The sequence below is a fragment of the Dipodomys merriami genome, unplaced genomic scaffold (genome assembly GCF_024711535.1).
Source record: "Dipodomys merriami isolate MVZ:Mamm:240054 unplaced genomic scaffold, mDipMer1.0.p SCAF_72, whole genome shotgun sequence".
Classification (NCBI taxonomy): Eukaryota; Metazoa; Chordata; class Mammalia; order Rodentia; family Heteromyidae; genus Dipodomys; species Dipodomys merriami.
The window spans coordinates 280,581-302,838 of record NW_027206313.1 but is presented as its reverse complement, the minus strand read 5'-3'; the positions used below and the strand labels follow the sequence as shown (position 1 = coordinate 302,838).

The 22,258-nt window shown below is 47.7% G+C and overlaps 1 protein-coding gene across 6 annotated transcripts in view; it reads left to right on the top strand.

The window, feature by feature from the left end:
* Window positions 1-22,258, top strand: part of LOC138818219 (dynamin-3) — a 414,072-nt gene that overhangs the window by 313,855 nt on the left and 77,959 nt on the right. For all 6 annotated transcript variants that reach the window (XR_011369011.1, XM_070009224.1, XM_070009221.1 and 3 more), the window contains one exon: window positions 3,381-3,492. Coding sequence is in view for 5 of the 6 variants with exons in the window: in XM_070009224.1 (XP_069865325.1) it covers window positions 3,381-3,492 (112 nt within the window). In the remaining variant the exon portion in view is untranslated. The remainder of the gene's footprint in view (window positions 1-3,380; window positions 3,493-22,258) is intronic.

Here is a 22,258-nt window from a genome sequence, read left to right as displayed (position 1 = left end):
ATCATTTTATGATTTTCCTAGGTGAACATCAGCTTTTTCTTTTTTCCTAAACTGTGAGCATATTGCAGGTCATATATTTCCCTGAGCCCTTCGCTTTGCTCCACGATTCGACTTTGGCGCCTGCTGCTGTGTGATTCTTTTGTTACTTGGTGTGATACAAGGACTCTCTGGGAATGTGTTCTTCAGGTTTTTCTCTTTTTACCTTTACTTGTTTCGTTTAGATATTTTTCTCTTCCTTTTCCTCTCCCCCTTTTCCTCCTCACCCTTCTTCCCTCCCTTACTCCTTCACGTCTGGTTTGTGATTATAAAAATGTGACTTAGACGTTTCCTTCTTTCAAAAGTCTGTAAAGGATGATAGTGTGTATTGATCAGCTGAGCTCGTTGTGTTCGTGCTACTAGCAGGGCTTGAACTCAGAACCTGTTGCTCTCACTCAACTATCTTTTACTCATGGCTGTTGCCCTACCACTTGAGCCATACCTCCAGCCTGGATTTTTGCTGGTTACTTGGAGGTGGAGTCTCAAGGATCTTTCTGCCTGGGCTGGCTTCACATCTCAGTCTTCCAGGCCTCTTGAGTAGTAGGGATTATAGGCAAGTACCTGGCTTATGACAGACTGATTTTTGTAAGCCTTTTGTTCATAATGAAAAAGATCTTTAACTTCTACTTAAAGGAGTCTATTAAAGGAGCTTTGTGGAGTATCCTACCTATGACCTTTTATGTCTTTAATCTTGTCTGCTGTAACACCCAGTTATAAAGAGCTATATTGGTGCGTGTTTTGGTCTCTGGTTTCCTTTTAACCCTTCCTCGGCTCGCTTTTCTCGGAGGCTCTCCCCTCACCTGCGGTGGGGTGTTCTCAGGTGGCTGCGTGAATGACTGTCGGAAGGTGCCGGCTTCTCTTCCCCAGGCTCTGGAAAGCTCTGGATCTCCGTCCTTACGCCTTTGCGTGTTCATTCCCGTGCCAACCCCCCCAGTCACCCTGGAGGTGGTTTTTTCAGTGGCTCTATGTCGTAACTGTGTGATTTGCATTTGCCCAGGTGGCATCTTTTCTTGTCAGTTCCTCCTGAAGTTTTGCTTCCAACAAAACTCGCTTCCAGTGTTTGATTCCTTCTACCAAAACTTCTTTTCATAAAATAGTTTCTTGTGCGATACATAAAGAGAGTAGAGTATTATCAGCTATAAAGAAGAATGAAATGGTATCATTTGCAGGAAAATAAAACTGGAGGTAAGCCGGACACAGGAGGATTACATGTATTACATGACAGCATCTTGCTGTTGCATTGGAAGCACTGCCCAGGTTCTCAGTGCAAACCCCAGGCCCACCAAAAGAATAACATCTGCTCATTAAAAACAAAAACAAAAACATATTCCAGTGCCCAGAGGGTGCTGAAGAAATGATAAGGATGTGAGTAAATAAGTGGGAAGAATCCAGGTTCTCAGTGCAAACCCCAGGCCCACCAAAAGAATAACATCTGCTCATTAAAAACAAAAACAAAAACATATTCCAGTGCCCAGAGGGTGCTGAAGAAATGATAAGGATGTGAGTAAATAAGTGGGAAGAATCCAAGGTAGTACTCACAAAGTGCTTTTTTTTTTTTTTTTTTTTTTTTGCATATGCATACTTTTGTTTGCTTTTCTTGGGCTTCCTGTTGTTTCCAGTTTAGGTCTTCTGGGGTTTTCTTCCATGGTTTCGTCAGTGAGACTCTTATCTACAATTAACAACCAGAAAACTGGAAGTGGCTCTGTGGCTCAAGAGGTAGAGCACTATCCTTGAGCTGAAGAGCTGAGGGACAGCGCCCAGGCCCAGAGTTCAAGCCCCATGACTGACAAATAAATTTTTTTTTTTAAAAAAATTACTATACAAGACACCCTGGGACAGGTCTGCACAGGGATGCAAAGTCCTTGATTCCGTCTGTGGAGAGATGGAAACCCAGGCTTCCAGGAAAGAGTATAAAGAGAAGAGATGGGTAATACATGCTGTTGCTGGTATCTAAATTAGTGTTGTGCTGGTTCTCCTGAAAGGTAATGGGATTGTGGGCAATCCTTAATTCTGATCACTGTAACACTATTTGTAGCAACCTTTCCTTAGAGATAATAGCAAGGAGGGAAGGGATGGTAGGGGAAAAAACAAGGAGGAGGAGGTAACAATGCTTGATAGGAAATGGACTCATGACCTTGCTCATGTACTCATGTAACTGTAACCCCTTTGTACAGTATTTTTCCAATAAAAAGCATGTTAAAAATAATAAAAAAAAATAGCAATAAATATGACCAAACTAATAGACATTGTCTATTTAAGCATGCTGGAAAAAAAAAAACAAAAAAGAAATGATGTCATTATCTTGTATCAGAAGGAAGGTATAAACAAACCATCCTACATGTATAGTGATGTGTGTTAGGCCCTTATGATTTGACATGCGTAAGATTTAACGGAATAAGTAAATGCCCATGATGTAATATAACAAATGAAAACGTTAGATAGCGTTAAAGGCAGCTAGACAGTGCAGAAAGGAGAGGAAGGGAGAACTGCGTAGGAGAAGACTGAGGTTATTTTGAGCTGTGGAACTTGATTGGTTGTTCCCATTGGTAATTCTTCATCACGGGCCCGTGTTACGTTTTGTGTGTTCGTTCATCACCAGCAGAGCGTATAAACACTAGAGTGCTGTCCCGGCTGCAGACACACATCCTGAGCGCCCGCCCTCCAAGCTTTTTCTCCCACTTTCGTGATCATTTCTTCTGTGAATCTACCATAGACTTTCAGATTCATGATTATCGCCATGCTTGTAAACATTTCTTGAGCAATAGAATCATTCAAGCTTACAAAATAGCTTCAAAACACTGAGCTTGTTACTGTACAGTCGCCCACAGCACATCTCCCAGGAATACTGGCACGCCATGTATTACATGGGATCCATTTCTTTAGCTTTTTAATTGCTTGGCAATATGAGTCCTATGACGTGAGGGTTTTTTATATTTGTGTGTATATTATACACACACACAAGTTTGCTAATTCTTAAAACACAATGTGGGGCTGGGAAGGTGGCTCAGTGGTAGAGCACTTGCCTTGCATGCATAAGGCCCTGGGTTCAATTCCTCAGTACCACATAAGCAAAAAGAAAAAAGCCGGAAGTGGCGCTGTGGCTCAAGTGGTAGAGCGCTAGCCTTGAGCTGAAGAGCTGAGGGACAGCGCCCAGGCCCAGAGTTCAGGCCCCACAACCGGACCCAAAAAAAAAAAAAACACAATGAGTTGCTTTTTGCTTTCTTCTTATGGTTGCTAGAGAACTGTTTTTCTACATGGTCCTATATGGACAATGGTTGTTGTCTACAGTGATAGCAAATCATTTTACATGTGGCTCAGAACTGAACCTTTTTCCCCCCCCCCAGGAATGTATACAAAGACTATCGTTTCCTTGAGCTAGCGTGTGACTCCCAGGAGGATGTGGACAGCTGGAAGGCGTCTCTGCTGAGGGCTGGGGTCTACCCCGACAAATCTCTGGTGAGTCTGACCTACCTCTTATTTAAAATGGAAGAAAACGCATTAACCGTACATGCTACGTGTGTGCTAGAGAGACTAGTTTTAACTTTTAGCTGATACTTTGTCCTTTCTTTCTACATTGCTTTTTCTCCACTAGAGTGCTATATCAGAAAGTTAGTAGGTGTATTCGTTAAATAAAATGCCTTAGGCTGCTGCCAATTACAGCCTGTGGACTCTCAGATCAAGGAAGGTGGTTTTTGTTGTTTTGTTTAAAAATTGTATTTTTTCCTTTATATTACTCTCCAGTTACTAGGGTGTTAGTACAAGCCATATCGCATCATTCAAAACAACAGCATTTTACTTTGAAGAGTGCTTGGTTTTATACAGACTCTCTCATGGTGTCTGCATTACTTGTATCCGTGGTTGTATCTCCACTCGGTCTCTGGCTAATGTCACTCTGAGTATGAAAGAACAGAAACTGCATATCGTTCTTCCCACTTATCTTTATTAATATACTTCAAGTGTCTGGGAGACACTTCCCTCGCTCGCATGAGTAAACAGAACTTCTCTTTGTGTTCTTGGGAACTGTAATGTTGCACAGGCTAGTGGAACAGCCCCCCCCTGTCTGTGCGCACCAGCGCCCCTCTGTCACTGCCCGTCTGTGCGCACCAGCGCCCCTCTGTCACTGCCCGTCTGTGCGCACCAGCGCCCCTCTGTCACTGCTCAGCTCTACACCGCCCAGGGCTCTCCCCACCACAGAAGCACTGGGCCTCGGGACCAGGGGTTCACTCCAGCGTGACGTGACCCGTGTGGTGCTTGTTTGGCTCTCAGCCAACTTAGAAGACTGCTGATGTGTGGTGGGTCCTTCCTAGACTCAAACTAAGAACCAGTGTTTTCGAGATTAAAGTCTGAGATTTAGGTGGCCCTTGGGACAGCAGAAATACGTCTGTAGACTTCAGACTTATGACTTTGGGGGTCTCACTGGATCTTAATGGAGTTCCCAGGGGTAATGGATTAAGGATTCGTACCAAAATGTTCTATTTGTACCAAAATAATGCTGTTGTTTGAGCTCACCAATAGACCCTTTATGCCCTTCCACTGAGCACCTTCCTGACTGCCCGGTGAGCCCCACTCCGGGCCTGCAACGCTTTCCTGGAGACTCGCGGTGCAGATGGATCTGTGCAGCGTTTTGGTCAGTGTTGTGCTGTTTCTTCTGTTGTGTGCACACAAATGTACACACATACATGCTTCTCCAGAGAGTGCGGGTGAGGCCGGGCAGTGGAGGTCTCGAAGGAAAGGTGAAGATGTTTGGAGTTGATTCTGAGTGAGAGGAGAAAACATGAAGGGTTACAAAACCAATTAGTGACAAAATAAGATTTACCTCCTTAAAAGCTCGGGATGGCTGCAATTTTCTGAAGAGCAGCAAAGCATATGGGTTCAAGCTCACCCTCTATACAAATTCCAGATGTTCACTTGAAAGTTGTGTGATCTCGAAAAACCAACTGGCTTCTTTACCTCCCCAAATTATCTTTTCTAAAATGAAGATAACCTTATAGGATGGTTGATAGAATTCAATGAGCTCAGGCATGGAAAGCATTGAAAAAGGCATTAGAAGCGCTCTTCTTTTCTAATGTGAATATCTTATAAGCTAGGCTCAGGGAGACTATGGTTGGTGAGGGAAAAATTGTCATAGAAAACTTAATTCACCATATAGTAAACTATTTTCACAAATCTAGATTTTCATATATACATAATTCTACACCAAGAGGCAATCCAAGAGATACTTTTTTTTTTCATTTTAAGCAAATCTAGAAATTCCCTACTATTGGTTTTGACTCTTCACAAAAGTCTCAAGTGTTTACAAACACATAGTTGGTATAATTGCCTGGGAGATCAAGACAAAGAGCTTTTTTTAAAAACACATACCAAAGGCAAACAGGAAATTAAACTTGGCTGCGTGCCATGACTGTTGCTTTTCTCAGTTTTCATCATAGAAAAAGCGTGTTTCTTGTGCACAGTGTGGTCCTGGAGCCTGTGTGGATGGCTGCTGGACATGTCTAACGGCAGCCGACACTGAAGCTGGCCGAGTGGACAGCCCATCTTCAGGCTCACTTACCTTCGGAGGAAGGGCGGCTTAGGAGTAGTCCTAATTTCGAAATAGCTGATGAGATCAGACAGACCTGATCCTTGATTCCAGTTCTTTAAAAAATTCAGGACATAGGAACAATATGTCATTTTGCTTTTGTATCAATACACCATCAAGTAAGCCTGCACTCGCTTCCCTAATAATCAAACATTTATGTGGCCTAAGAGGATACGAGTTCAGAGAAAAATCACCCAGTTCTGCTCTCTCCACAGATGCCTCTGTTTTCACTAGAAAGAATTTTCAAGCTGGATTATTGTTTAAAATGATATAAGTTTGAAATCATTTACATAATAGCCATCAGCCAAATTCAAATAAATGATGTTTTGGGTGGAACACTTTTTCTGGCACAATTGGATGTGCACAATTGAAATAACACATTTTTTCCTATCACTTCCATGTGGTGGAATGTTCTCTACCAAACATATCAGAATATTCTGCTACCCTGCTTTTTATTGTTCATTTCTTAAGTCATTTCTCTTGAAGTCTTCTAAATAAATATATAAATCTCTTTCTCTTCCTTTTCTGTCTTATTTCCATCCCTTAGCCCACCTCTATTCTAGTGGACTCTAGAGATTCATAGAGAAATGCTACAGTTAGTACTTTGTAGAAATCCTGCATCTAGTGGAAAAGAGAAATGTAAATAAACACTTGCAATGTGCCAAGAACTGCAGCAGCAGCAAGGCAACAGCCCAACTCTCTTTCCATGTGCATTTTCTAGTTGCCTTGCAGTTGCCAATGTGCATTTTCTAATTATTTTCACTCTCATTTTTCTGGATCCACAGCAAAACAATTGTACTGCGAGCAGTGTGGTGTGGGGGCCTAAAGTGGAATTGGGAAGCCCTGGAGTCCGTTTCCTATTGTGCTAGTAGCTTTCTCCCTGAACTTACACATGACCTCTCCCCGCTTCAGAGTTAGCATTCTATCAGCCACCTGGTATTTATAAGCAGCCACAGTATTTTGAAAATATATTTCAGGAGTTAGGAAATTAGCTCAGTGGAAGAGCACTTGCCTGGCAGGTATAAGACCGAGTTTGGTCCTTAACACCACACAAACATACAAACTAATAATAGTCATATTTTAAAAATATGTATTTCAATTGAATTCAGATTTAGCAAAAAAATGTTTCTTTTATTTCTATTTCCTTTGGACATTAAGTTAAAGTTACAGTGACTATGAGATTTTAAACTGTTAAATAAGTGCATTGTATTGAGCTATAATGATCCTCTGCTAGAACATATATCCTCTGCTAGACATATACCAATATTACAAATGAGGGAAACCATGGAGCCCATGTTTCTTTAGGTCTGGCTTCACTTAATATGATTTTTTTCAAGTCTTTTCATTTCCTTATGAATGGGGTGGTGTCATTCTTTCTGATGGAGGCATGGAATTCCATTGTGTGTGTGTGTGTGTGTGTGTGTATATATACTACACTTTCTTGATTCATTCATTCACTGAGTGCCATCTGGGTTGGTTCCATGTCTTAGCTGTGGTAAATAATGCTGTAATGAACATGGTTGTGCTGGTAGCTTTGGTGTGGCCTTGTTTGTGGTCTTGGGTAAATGCTCAGGAGTGGGATTGCTGGGTCGTAGGGAGCTCTATGACCATATAAGATGATGCTAATCGAAATGAACTCCAAGTTATGGAAACAAGAGATTTTTCTTTGTTGTTTTTGTTTATAATGTACTGTGTGAAATTATTTTTTTCTTTCTTTTTATCCACTGTTGTCATTGTATTTGATTTTGGTGCCTTGTGTCTTATATAAACATTTATCTGATTTGGAAAAGGGAAAGGGAACAACAAAATGGTGAGACAAAGGACAAAGGGTGAACCAATGCAACAGCATTGTTAGAAATGAACTTTACAGCTTAGTGGGGGAGTTGAGAAGGAGGAAAAATGGGAAAAAATGAGGCCAAGGGTAACAATGGTCAACAAGAAATGTACTTACATATGAAACTAACATCACCTTGACAATAAAATTAAATTTACAAAAAAGTACATCGGACTTTAGTTTCAAAGTGAAGATGTTTTAGTAGAATTAAAAGTTCCCTCATCAGTCTGAAGTATTCACACACACACACACACACACACACACACACACACACACACACACACTTTGTATCAGTAGTTAGAAGACACTGTTGTTAAGAAGGAATCTTTAAGTCAGTGGGTTTGTGTGGGAGGAACTTTCTGGATCTGTCGGCTGGGCAAGCCCCGTTGTTTGGAGAGGGGCGTGGTGCTGTTTGGGGAGACAGGTCCACTGAGGCAGGGCGGGTGGGGCGCGGGGCGCTGAGGGCAGTGAGGACTCAGGAGTGTGTCCCTAGAAGCTGTCCAGCTGGCCACCTGAAAACAGCCCGGGACCTGTGCCTGCCTGGAAACGGCCTGGTACACATCCGGGTTTTTCCTCCGTGTCCAGTCGCTGCCTAGATGTGGTCCTTCCCTCCCGCCCTCCCCTGGCCGGGTGCTCCCTTCGGGATTCGGAGCAGCGACGCGCAGTGAGGCCCGGGGCTCCAGCGTCCGCGCCGGCTGCGTTGACAGCGGCGTGGGGTGTGGCACGGTCTCCCCACGAGGACTTTTTGGTACTCAGAGATTCCTCTCACTCGGCAAGACATTCACAACAAATTTTCCCGTGCCAAAGATGGTGGAGAAAGGGGGCGTCCGTCACTCCGGGGGCGCAGGGCAGGGCAGGCAGGGCACCCGGGGGCGCAGGGCAGGCAGGGCACCTGGGGTTGCAGGGCAAGCAGGGCAGTGGGGGCGCAGGGCAGGCAGGGCAGTGGGGGCGCAGGGCAGGGCAAGCAGGGCACCTGGGGGCGCAGGGCAGGGCAAGCAGGGCACCTGGGGGCGCAGGGCAGGCAGGGCAGGCAGGGCACCCGGGGGCGCTGGGCAGCGGGGGCGCAGGGCAGCGGGGGCGCAGGGCAGGCAGGGCAGTGGGGGCGCAGGGCAGGCAGGGCACCTGGGGGCGCAGGGCAGGGCAAGCAGGGCAGCGGGGGCGCAGGGCAGGCAGGGCAGGCAGGGCACCCGGGGGGGCGCAGGGCAGCGGGGGCGCAGGGCAGGGCCGGGCAGGGCACCCGAGGGCGCAGGGCAGCGGGGGCAGGGCAGGGCAGGCACGGCACCCGGGGGCGCAGGGCAGCGGGGGCGCAGGGCAGGCAGGGCACCCGGGGGCGCAGGGCAGCGGGGGCGCAGGGCAGGGCAGGCAGGGCACCCGGGGGCGCAGGGCAGCGGGGGCGCAGGGCAGGGCCGGGCAGGGCACCCGGAGCTGCCGCCGTGGACGCGCAGAGGCTGCACTGCCCAGCGCCCAGCCCGCGGCCGAGGCTCGGTCTCAGCGTTCAAAGCCCCGTGGGCCCGGTGGCGGCTCGGGAAGGTCCTCGGTCCTCGTTAGCTTCTGGGAGCCCAGGCCCCCCGCGTGGCCGGGCCTCTTGCCACCGACCCCGGTGGCACCGCCTGCCTCCACTCGGGAACCCCGGCCTCCCGCGGTGGCCCCGGCGCCGCCCGCCTCTGCCCAGAGTGGCTCGAACCGGCGGGTGCAGGGTAGGAAGTGTTTCCGGCCATGTGGCGGCCCCACGGCGGCCACGACCCAGAAGCTTCTCCACCCCCACCCTTGCTGGGGCGGCCTAGTCACCGAGATCCCAGACGCGTGCGGTGTGACCTCCCCTTCCCCGGCCCGAGACCCCCCCGGGCCACGCGCCCCTCCTCATCACCCCGGGCCACGCGCCCCCTCCCCGCCACCCTGGGCCCTGTGCCCCTCCCCACCCCCCCCCGCCCTGCGCCCCTCCCCGCCCCCCCCCCGCCACGCGCCCCTCCCCGCCACCCCCGCCCTGAGCCCCTCCCCGCCACCCCCGCCCTGCGCCCCTCCCCGCCACCCCGGGCCACGCGCCCCTCCCCGCCACCCTGGGCCCTGCGCCCCTCCCCGCCCCCCCCCCCGCCCTGCGCCCCTCTTCATCACCCCGGGCCACGCGCCCCTCCCCGCCACCCCCCGGCCACGCGCCCCTCCCCGCCACCCTGGGCCCTGTGCCCCTCCCCGCCCCCCCCCCCGCCCTGCGCCCCTCCCCGCCCCCCCCCCCCCCGCCACGCGCCCCTCCCCGCCACCCCCGCCCTGCGCCCCTCCCCGCCACCCCGGGCCACGCGCCCCTCCCCGCCACCCTGGGCCCTGCGCCCCTCCCCGCCCCCCCCCCCGCCCTGCGCCCCTCCCCGCCCCCCCCCCGGCCACGCGCCCCTCCCCGCCACCCTGGGCCCTGCGCCCCTCCCCGCCCCCCCCCCGCCCTGCGCCCCTCTTCATCACCCCGGGCCACGCGCCCCTCCCCGCCACCCCCCGGCCACGCGCCCCTCCCCGCCCCCCCCCGCCACGCGCCCCTCCCCGCCACCCTGGGCCCTGCGCCCCTCCCCGCCACCCTGGGCCCTGCGCCCCTCCCCGCCACCCTGGGCCCTGCGCCCCTCCCCGCCACCCTGGGCCCTGCGCCCCTCCCCGCCACCCCCCGGCCACGCGCCCCTCCCCGCCACCCCCCGGCCACGCGCCCCTCCCCGCCACCCCCCGGCCACGCGCCCCTCCCCGCCACCCCGGGCCACGCGCCCCTCCCCGCCACCCCGGGCCACGCGCCCCTCCCCGCCACCCCGGGCCACGCGCCCCTCCCCGCCACCCCGGGCCACGCGCCCCTCCCCGCCCCCCCCGCCCTGCGCCCCTCTTCATCACCCCGGGCCACGCGCCCCTCCCCGCCCCCCCCCGCCACGCGCCCCTCCCCGCCACCCTGGGCCCTGCGCCCCTCCCCGCCACCCTGGGCCCTGCGCCCCTCCCCGCCACCCTGGGCCCTGCGCCCCTCCCCGCCACCCCCGGGCCCTGCGCCCCTCCCCGCCACCCCCCGGCCACGCGCCCCTCCCCGCCACCCCGGGCCACGCGCCCCTCCCCGCCACCCCGGGCCACGCGCCCCTCCCCGCCACCCCGGGCCACGCGCCCCTCCCCGCCACCCCGGGCCACGCGCCCCTCCCGGCCACACAGCCACAGCCCCCGGCCTGGCCCGGCCGCGCTCCCCGGGCTCCTACCACGCAACCCCCGCCGAGCAGCCAACCCGGCTTTTATGTTGTGAGCTCAGCGGCTGGAGTCATCATAGCCCTGAGCCCGGCCTGTGGGAGTTCCCAGAGCGTCCCCCGTCCTCCTGTCCTCCTGTCCTCCTGTCCTTCTGTCCTCCTCCTGTCCTGTCCTCCCGTCCTCCCGTCCTCTTGTCCTCCCGTCCTCTTCCCATCCTCCCCCCGTCGTCCCGTCCTCCTGTCCTCCTGTCCTCCCGTCCTCCTGTCCTCCTGTCCTCCTGTCCTCCCGTCCTCCTGTCCTCCTGTCCTCCCGTCCTCCTGTCCTCCCGTCCTCCTGTCCTCCCGTCCTCCTGTCCTCCCGTCCTCCTGTCCTCCTGTCCTCCCGTCCTCCCGTCCTCCCGTCCTCCCGTCCTCCCGTCCTCCTGTCCTGTCCTCCTGTCCTCCCGTCCTCCCGTCCTCCGGTCCTCCTGTCCTCCCGTCCTCCTGTCCTGTCCTCCTGTCCTCCTGTCCTCCCGTCCTCCCGTCCTCCCATCCTCCTCCTGTCCTCCTGTCCTCCTGTCCCCCCATCCTCCTCCTCCCCCTCCTCCTCCTCCTCCTCTGCCTCCTCCTCCTCCTCCTCCCCTCCTTCCCCCTCCTCTTTTGAGTTTCACCTTCTTTGAAATCAGGGGTGCAGTGCCGGTTTGTCCGCTGGCTGGTGGGACTCCCCACTGCTGGGCGTGTGGCGGGGGGCTGGCTTGTCGGGAGGAGCCCGCCAACATACTCTATGCCCTGCCTTTCATGCTAGCAGTTCACTCACTACCAATTCAAACCAGTTCTTTCTGGCAAGGTTCCCATACCCCAAAATATTCTGGGTAGAAAGAAAGTGTGTGTGGGGGGGATCTTTGTCATAATTTTCTGCTGCTGGAAATGTGTGGTTTTGGGTCACCTAAGTGGATTCTTGGACCGGTCCGAGGGCCTGGGCGTGCTGGGTGTCCTTACGAGATCAACAAAGAGTTCAAGTGATTTGTTTTGATTTTGCTCTAGCAAGCAACAAAAACGCCTCATAATTTAAAAATAAATGTATGTCTAACATATTTTTTTTTCTTGCGGCTACATGCACAGGGGAACAACAAAGTAAGTCTTTGTGCTGTTGAAGCTCTCCTTCCCCGCCCCTGCCCTGCGTGTGCGCTCCCGGCTCTGTTTCTGTGCATGCTGCAGTGGCTGCCGTCTCCACAGTGCATGGATCCTATGCGTGTGCACGCTGCAGCGCGTGGATTATAGCGGCTGTGCATGCTGGAGCCGCCGCTGTCCCCACAGTGCATGGATTATACGTGTGTGCAGATGCTGGGGAAATGTGTGTTTGCATGACTATCGAGGCTGTTTATTTTTGATCTCTTAGAAAGCAAATACGTCGTGTTTGTCAGGGCAGGTTATTGCACAGCTCAGAGAGGTTGATCCAAAGAAAGAAGCTGACACTGAGAGCAAAGACCTGGAAGGTTTAGGGTACAGATTCTTTCACAGAAAGAGGACCATCAAAATGATGAAACTCGGTGCAGCTGACGCTTTTAACCATAAACCAATGCTCTCACGTTAATATGCAGTTATTTAAATAATTTTTTTAAAGCCAACTAGCGTCTTAAATAGCAATCTGCTGGCTGTGTTGGTGAAGCTGTCCTAGATCCGGGCTCTGACTTTGAAGGTGCCTGAAAATGGATGGAGAGGGTGGGGTGGACATTTGACTTGGCTTCTGCGCTTTTGATGCATTCCAGCTGGACGGGAACAGCCGGGGGGAGGGAGGGGAGGGGAGCCGAACATGTAGGGTAGCGTTCTGAGAACGGGCAGCCCCGCACAGGCATGGCGGGAGCTATTTTAATATCCTAAGAGCCGTTCAGTAGTTCAACAGATTGCTAGTTTGTGTAAATGTGAATTCAACGTCTTCAAGTGGATACAGCTACTTTTCACTTATTTTAGAAATAGAAGAATACCATCGCTGAGAAAGATGGTCTGAAGTTTGGCAGGGTGACTTGTTTCCTTGTGTTTCTTTTTCTTCAATGTTCCTTCCCTACCAGGTGGCCTACTTAAAATGGGCCTCAGTGAATAGAATAAGAGTTGAGAAGAATCTGCTCTGTGAGAGCTGGCCCGCATATTTAACCCAGCTGGAATTCATCAGCACGGCTATTCGCAAGCCATACATACAGAATGTAAAACGAATGTGGGAACTGGCTGCAGTTCCACGCGATGGCCTGTGCTATTACGGAATCAACTGACACTGATGGTTAGGACTGAGAAATGTGTCACTTTATAAAGTTAGGTCTTGATGTAACTGCCTATGAGCCAAGTAATGTTTAATAAAGTTAAACCATTACCAGAAAAGTATTAAGGTAGGTGTTTGTGAAGGAGTAAAGAAGCGAACTGAGATTGCTCCTATTACAGGATTTTTACAAACAGCAGGCAACTTATAAAATGGATATTTCTAGTGAATCCTACCCTTCTTAGAAAAGAAAATGCAGAAAAATATAAAAAAAATTTTACACTTACAAACTGGAAAGATAGAGTTGATCTCAGTTCTTAAATAATGTCTAATCCTGGTCATTTGAGTGCATTTATATTGAGTCTTTGTCTAGGATTCCATGTGTTGTATCTCTTGTAAAAACAAAACAACAAAAAACACAAAAACTAAATACTAACCAATAGAACCCTGGGCTTAAAATCACGGTGGCACAAACAGGACTCAGATGTGTGCTGGACATCGGGGAAGCAGCTGCTCATAGTTTGCAGAACCCTTAGACTACTTAAGAAGCATTTGTGACTTATCTCCTTATCAGTGATTTCACTGAGAACTTAAGAGCATCTACAAAATTCCAGAAAGTACTTCAGTCCCTGGTAAGAGTCATCCATCTGTTGCCTCTTGCTTCATCAAATTCTTCTAGGTAATGAAACGTTCAGTACAGTTTACCAATTTTCAAATCATGAATACACGTAACCTAAGTGGATTCTCTGGCTTGTCCGTGAACTCTGCATGTTGATTTTGCGATCACAGTGGCATCTAAGCTGTTCCCATTACAGCTACTTCCAGGCAGCACAGAAAGCCCCCAGCTCCAGGTCCTCCCCACCCCGTCGTGAGCTCTTGGCTCTGGCTGTGGGCAATCCCCAGGGGTTGATGGCATGCTCAGCATTTGTGGATGGGTGCCAAACACACCAATGCTGTTTGCTTTTTTTTTTTTTTACTGAAAAATTGATTCTTTGGAAATACTGATATTTATTGCCCCAATGCCTTATTTTTAATTGCTTATGTTATGCATGAAATGATAGTGGGGGGGCGGGGGGGGCACAATCCTAATACTTCTAGAATAGGATCATTATGCTGACCATAGACTCTGGCATAAAAAAGTTTCCTTAAATCACAAACAGCACATCTGTTTGCTATTTTCCTGTAGCTTAGAATTTCAGCCTAAACGGAAAACACTGGAATACAAGCTGTGCTATCTCCAGAGTATAGATCTGGATGCTTCAAAAGGAGAATATGAGATTGTTTTTTCCTCCCCTGCTGGTGTGATATTCCGAGCTGCCCCCAAGGAAACATACCTGACTTGTTGCCTGCCGTATCCATGAGCGGCTGTAAAACGCGACTCACCTCAAACTCTCTCGAGCTAATCGTTTATGCGCCCATGCATGACACTTGATTACTTATGATATTAACCAAATTATGAAGTGAAATCAGTCCAATCAGGACAGATTCATCTGCCTACATACTGAAGTGTAGCTCACACACACGTACACACACACACAGAGATTCGCTGACCTACTTCAGCGTTAGTATTTGGGAGCTAACCCTGCACCCGACAACTACAGTAGAAGCAAAAGTTAGATTTATGTTAAGAACATACAGTGGAACAAAGTTCACATTTTTTTCCTTGAATAATCATATTCTTATTTTTTCTCCTTAAAAAGCAAATAGTCCTTTTTAAAAAAAACAAAACCACAGGTTTTTCCTTTCCAGGCCTATTACTTATTTTCCCTTTTGAAAATGTTTGTTGGCACAGTGATATTCTGAATTGCTTAGGGCTCAGTCCATCTCCTACTAGACAGGTGTCTTTACAACATGGAAGTTAGTAGCTCATTAGGAAGACCAAAATCTGAAAACTCTTGAGTTAGTTTGAGGACTAGGAACAAACACGTTCTGTGAGAGAAAAGGCAGGTTTGTGTTTGATGGTGCAGATGTAATGCAGACACCACTTTCAGATGGAATGCCTTCAGGTGAAACTGAATCCCTGTTTTGTTCTAGAGAGAAGCCATTTAAATTTCTCTTTAACCGCGTCTCTGGGTGGCATTTCTTTTCACTTTATTTCTTTATTAAAGAGCTCGGGATTAATAGTTTAATGAGGCAGATTCAAGGTTGAGAAAACTTAATATATAAGGAATTCGATACCTATACCAAAAACTTTCAAAAAGATGTTGATACAGAAACACGAGTGAAAATATGAGGTTGTCTGTATGGCACAAAGGGAAGGATTATCTGGGAAGAAGAAACAGATGGGTGTGGGTTAAGCAGAACTGTACGGTAGCACTGTCTTTATTTGGGCCCGTCAGTTGAAAGGAGTCAGTCTACATATACTGGTAGGCCTTGCTACTTAGGAAGAAAAGGAAGAATGGAAACTCAGGTACGCATATTAGTGATTCGTGAGTTCTCAACCCCTTCAGCAGGCCAGGGGCGATGGTCAGCCCCTATTAGTGGGAAAAGTACTTGGCCCCTGGAAGAGATTCTGGTGGCCCATTGGTCGAATGAAATGTTATCAAAAGTAGGTTGACTGTGTTAATTCTGTGCTGACTCATTATGCCATTTTTTGCTCGCTATTAAACTCATAAATTATTTCCTTCATAAATTATTACCTCTCAAGGAATAGTAGCCATGGAAAAGCCAGTCCTGAAACCTGGGAATCTCTTCCTGTCCGTGTGTTCCATTCTCCTGTTGATGAGAGCAGAGTGGAGTCGTTGTGTGCACTTCCTCTCCAATTGGGAGGCGTCTGCCAAAGATGCCTGGGGACCTTTGGCTCCACTGGGATACTTTTAATAAGGTAGACGCTTCCATGACTTCCTTAGAGTGGCTCAGAAAATATATTCCCCAGGATCTGAGGGGGAACCTCCACCTGGTGGGCTAAAATAAGGAAGGTGTCGTTAAGGTTCAAGGAAGGATGAAAGCTCACTGCCATTCCCTGCATGTGCACAAATGGTTCTCTCTCCATCACTGGAAAGCCAGAATACCTTTGGTTCTCTTTTGGCAAAGCAACATTAAAGAAGCATTGTTCCTGCCTAGATTTGGACCCGCTGACTTTAATCACAACCAGCTGGAGGAAAGGCTAGTTCAGGTGGGAGTGGGGACTTTGAGAAGTGAGCTGCCAACTCCAAACTCGCTGATCTTGTCTCCTTGTGGGAAGTCAGCGTGGGTCTGCTGCTCCAAAAGCACGCAGTGTGTCACGCAGTGTGTCACGTGGTGTGTGGTGCTGGGAAGGGCTCTGAAGGGTCATTAGCCGTGTATTTGTTTTCCCCACTGTGTCCAAGCTGAGGAGGCGTTGCTCTCGTGACTGGGAACGGGGGCTTCCCACATCACAGCTGGTGCTCTCAGTGTTACAGTGTTACACCTCTCTCCTGGTTTGAGTACTTCATGCTATTTCCCAATGGAATTGGCTTAGCGCCGTCCCCTAAAATCAAAACATTTCTTTACACCTGTTCTGAAAACACATCAGCATTCACTATGACAGAACACTTGAATCACACGTTGATAAGTTATCCTGGTGTGCTTACAGCACCACACAGCATCACTGCTGCAACGAGAGTTCCGAACCCTCCTGCCTTTGGCCAATCTACTGGCTAAGAAAGCAAGGTGAAGGGATGTTATTGGTAAAGAAAATAAATTTGAGGCTGGGAAGGTGGCTCAGTGGTAGAGCGCTTGCCTTGCATGCCTGAGGCCCTGGGTTCGATTCCTCAGCACCACATAAGCAGAAAAAGCCGGAAGTGGGACTGAGGCTCAAGTGGTAGAGCGCTAGTCTACAGCTGAAGAGCTGAGGGACAGCGCCCAGGCCCAGAGTTCAGGCCCCACAACCCACAACAACAACAATTAATGAACTGGAAAATAGTAGGGAAACTATGAAAACTTAAACTAATTACAAATTTAAAGCTTTTGTGTGACAAACCCGTGAGCAAGTACAAGGGACAAGACAATGAGTGAACCAGTGTATCGCCTTCACGAGACAGGGTAAAGGGGCCTCCAATGAAGTCATTCCTATTTAATTCACTTTCAAACCAGAAAACAACAGCAAAACCCCAAGTTCCTACTGATTGGAAGAAGGTAACAAACAAATGGAAAAAAATAGTTTCAATTCCTCCAGCCACTGAGAATTGTCTATTCAACCAGCCAGCCAGACACCACCGTATTTGTGCTTTGTGCGGAGTGAGCAGGTCAGGCCACAGGCCCGTCCTGGGGACCCCTGCGGCCTCCCCTGGGGCCCCGTGAGGGTGTGTGGGCACCAAGCTGCGGTCCTGCGCTCACCATCCATTTCTGTCTAATGTTTGTTAAAGATTACTATGACCTGTTCACAGTTAGCCATGTTTAAAAACAGCATAAATATCCATCATCGATAACTGATGAAATGAGTGACGCTGAGCAAATGGATGAGTCCAGATTAAGTGAAGGAGAAACACATGCTCACCCTCAACAACATTTTCCCATGATGCTTTTCGAATTTATACATAGGAGGTGAGGCGTGGCTCAAGTGGTAGAGCGCCTGCCTAGCCTGCACAAGGCCTTGACTTCAAACTGCAGTACTGCTGGAAAAAACTCCAGTAGGATGGATATATTGGCACATCAAAATTCCAGGAAGATATCTACCAAAATGTTCACAGTGTAGGCAATTTTCATTTTTACTCCTGTGTCATTTGCTCATTTTCCTATGATAACCTTGTTAGAATTTTTAAAGGTCTTAAAATACATAAAGAAATGTGGGATGGTAAGAAGAAACAATAAGATAAAAACTGGAAGCCGAATGTCAAGGAGGAAAAAATAGGTAATATAAAAGAAAAAGGTTTTAAGAGAATAAATTCTTGATTTTTTAATAAGAAACTTAAAGAAAATTATGACCATGAAGACAATGTTAAGGTAAAAGTGAGATTTATGCATCTGAGACTCTATACATTATTATTAACCCTGGGTATTAGTTATGTGGAAGTTAACTCCTTACTGTGTTCTTTTCCTCCCTGAGCTATACACTGTGAAGGACCACACGATGCGTCTGAATGCTCACATTCCCTCCCTGCTTCTCCCTCTCAATGGAGTCTTTGTTTCAAATGCTTAAGTCCCATGGTTCACAATCTCCAACATCTTCCCGGGCCAATCACTCTTCTTAAATTCCAGGGTGTTTTTTTTAACCTCTCAGCATGTTGCCTACTATGGCTGTGTTGCACATAAATGATGGATAGTGTCTGAGGATTCTCAGAAAGCCTCTTCTGGCCTAATTCTTGGCTCTTGATCTTCCATTACTTAAACATATATAATATATAGGTTACTGTTATGCAAACCAGATATGAAATTTAAACTTTCCAATACTCCTTTGTATAAATAATCTATAATCTGAACATTGAAAAGCAAGATGCTCATCAAAATACCAAGGTTAGACTTCGAGTTCCTACTTGGAAACAAAAGTTTTTCTTTTGGAAAATAAAAATCCTTCTCATTTTAGAAAGTTGGCCATCAGGAGTATTCACCATATCTTTGCACAGCACCAAACATCTGCAGTCAGAACAGGAACAGAGAGATGGAGAGGTGGAGCGTCTGCTCCCTGGATGTGTAGGTCAAGCACAGACAGATGAGATAAGGATGCTGTGCATATAAGCCAGTGACTTCACTCGACTCTAAGCAATAAACAGAGTTGCAGAAAACAATGTAAATTTGAACAACGAAAATCATTTTGAACACATGTTGCTGAAATTTGAGGCGTTCTTACAACTCAGTAAGAAAAGACTAAAAATAGATGCAAAGTCGGAAGGTAGCTGTGTCCAGTCAGGGGAACGGGGCATAAGTTTGTCTTTTTCGGAATGGTTTTCGTTTTGTGCGGCACAAACTCATGTATCGAATCTTAATCCACAACTAGAAATGGATTTTTCTTGATTACAAGAAGACTCTGGCAAGCAAATTTGAAAATCGGAAAGTAATGAAATGAGTAGTGAAAATGAGTTATAAATTAGGATTCTAAGGCCTGCTTTACATGCGATCTCACATACTTTCTTCAGCATAAAACACTAGTATTGACCTATTTTTAATTTGAGGTACCTAGTTGTTAGTCTGCCAAAATTTCCCATTTTAACATCACAATGACTTCAAAGAGACGAATCGGTAATTTACTGTCCTCCCTCCCTGCTCATTTAGGTCAATGATTCTCTTCTGGAACAATCTAGATCCCTCAAGGACACTTGATGATGTCAAATAACAGTTTTAGCCATGACTGGGGTGTATCACCGGCATCTGGTGTGTAGAACCTGGAGATACTGCTCAGCACCCTGCGGTTCACAGGCATCCTCCACCTCGGTATCTGATCAAAAGTGGCAGAGGCTGAAGCTGTGCCTGATAAGATCCCCAAGCCACACTAAGCCCACGCGAACGAACGTTCTAACCTGTGACCTCTGCTAACAGCTGGCGTCCCAGGGCCGGGCGAGGCAGGGCCGGCTGGTGGGGCCTCCCTTCCCACCCTCCCTCCTTCCTGGCTGCCCGGTCTCAGGAGGTCTGACGAGAACCATAGCTGTTTCTGTTTGGCCTCAGTACCTGAGTGCAGGTTTCTGGGTCAGTGACTGTTAGTTACAAGGCATTACCTTTACAATCTTTTTTTAATGAACATATGTCTTTCATTAAATGAGAAAGCCCAATTTTCGTAAATTTGGGTAACTTTTATGTGCTTCCACTAAGAGCTTGTTTCAGAATTGGTGTTCCGTGAAAAAAGGAAAAAGCTGAAATATTTCCATCTTTGAGCAATAGAACAGGATATAAACATAGACTTAGCAATCAATGGGTAACATCTGAATCCTTTATCAAGGAAAACTTGGCTAATTCTCCAACCTGATTACCTTTTCATGTGGCACAAAACTCAGAGCCTTTCAAACAGAATACTTTCTTTGTTAAGATTATCATCCTATAGTAATTGTAGAATAAGGGGTTCTCTGTAACATTTCCACACGTGCAGGTGAGGTACCCCAATCGAACCCATTCTCTCCATCTTAAAAACTTCCTTGACTACAGTAGAAAATGCTTTGCCTTCCAAGACATTCCTAGAGCCAGGGTAGCTGAAGCCAAGGCAAAGCTGCCCAGTCAGATGCCCAGCCACATTAGTGGGAGACTGTTCAAGTGTTAACCCAGAAACCTTGAGACTCTGATCTCCTTCAGATATGACAATATTACCGAAGTCAGTTGTAAAAGCCAAGTCTTAGGAAGATAATTAACAATTTTAAATTTCCAATGTGTGCAAAGTGATGGGTTATAATTATAATGAGTTGCAGAAGCACAAAAGTATAGAATTTATAGGATTATAGATTTAGAGGCTACAAGTGGATGTCCCAGTTTCCGCTGGGCTTGTGTAAAATGGCATGGCAGCCGCGGTCCACGAATACGTCTTAGTGAAGACAGTATGTTACTGCTGCTTAACAGACAGGAAGGCCTCCCGGACAGCAAAAGGGGAGCATTTACAATTTGTGTACCAGACAGGAAACATGAGGCATGAGATTTGTGTATTATTCTATGTGTCAACCTAGTGGTTAATTATATGACTATTGTCTATTTTCCTAACTGTTTTTCAGATTCTAGGACAAGGTCCCCTTACAGTTTTTATGGTCCTAGAATTTGGGCTATCATAGGAATATTTGTGGAATAGGTTAATACACGGGCGTACATGATGGGGAATGGCAGATCCAGGCACCATCTTGGGGGAGAGCGTGTTGGAGTATAAAGTGGATTCTACAGGAGAGAAGTCAGAAAGAGGGAAAGGCAATAGTGTGGAGACTGCTAAGACTTGTAGGCGTCCAGCTGGCTACTAGGGCCACTCAGTCAGAGTCACGCCAACCGTTCTCTGATGCACATTGCAAAACATGAGCACACTTCACTCCTTAGGACGAGGCGCAATAAATGTGAATGACAAGCTTTGAAAAACTACGTGTACCTTAAATCTTACTGAGCTTTATTCCCAGCTGAATGAGTACATTTTACACCATGGGAAAGTAAACAAACTCCCTTTATCTTATTTGTCTCCCAAGGAGGAATAATAGTGTTATTTTACAAAAGATGAATCAGAATCACTTTTGTTTTTTTCCCTCTGTACTCCTGCGTCAGGGATGCTTTCCTCCCTCTCCTTTTTCTTATTTTCTTCCAACAGTCGTACAAGGGGTTCCGTGTGCATTGGTGTATAAAAAGCGTCTTGCACGTCCATTATTCTCCCTTCCGTCCGTCCTGTCTTTGCCCATCTCCTCGTTTCCTAGGTCTGTTCTTACGTGTATGCATTGAGCGCTACCCTGTGTCCACTCACCAGCCCTCTCTCCATTTGGCCCCCCTTCAGTCTACAGCCCCCGTCTTGAAAAGACATGCTTCGGTTTCCCAATATTCTTTCTGTTAAAATGTTAATTGTCCGAAGCGGTTACAGCATGAAAACTCATGCCGTGCATAGGATTCTTGAACCATTTGATTGGGTACATGTGCATATGGCTCAGTGTGCGTTTTCACAACTTTCACAGATGAGAGAAGACATGCACCTTTTGTTTCTCTGAGCCTGACTAACTTCGCTCAGTATAATTTTCTCCAGGTCTGCCCATTTTCTGCAAAATAAAGAATATCATTTTTCCAGATAGATGAATAAAACCCCATTGTATATAAATACTAGATCCATCCATCTATTATAGGGCTGGGCTATTTCCAAAACCTGACCGTAGTATGTAGTGCAAGGGCCTTTGTTGTATACTGACTTGCGATCTTTCAGATAAGTGCTCACGAGGACTATGTCCCATAGTAGGTGCACTAATTCACACCAAGTGTATTAGGGTTCTTTTTCCCCTCACATTCCCACTAACATTTGTCGTTGTTTATATTCCTTTTTTGTCTTTAAGTAATTGTATGAGGAGGTTTCAATTCAACGTGTCACTTTAAGAGTACAACGCATCTTGTTCGATGTCCCTCCTTTTATAATTCTCCCTCATTTTCCCCCAAACCCACCGTTCTTAGTTTTATTTTCACAAATATATGTTTTTTTCTATTCTTGATAGTCTATTCTGACTAGCGTGAAATGGAATCTCAATATTTATCTTGACTTTATGGCCAAGGTTGTTGAGAATGTCTTCAATGTTTCTATTTTTATAAATTTATTGACCATCTGTACCTCTTCTTCTGAGAAGTGTCTGTTTAATTCCTTTGTTATTTATTAAGCTGTTGATTATTTCGGGGTTAGGTTTTAAGCTCCTCACACATTCTGACCATTAAACCCTGGTCTGATTAGACCTAGCAAATATGATTCTGTCAAGCTGTCCTTTTAGCTTAGTGACTCTATCCTTTGCTGTTAAGAAGCACTTTAGCTTGATGCAATCCCTTCTGTCCTACATGCTGAGCCCCTAGGATTTTAG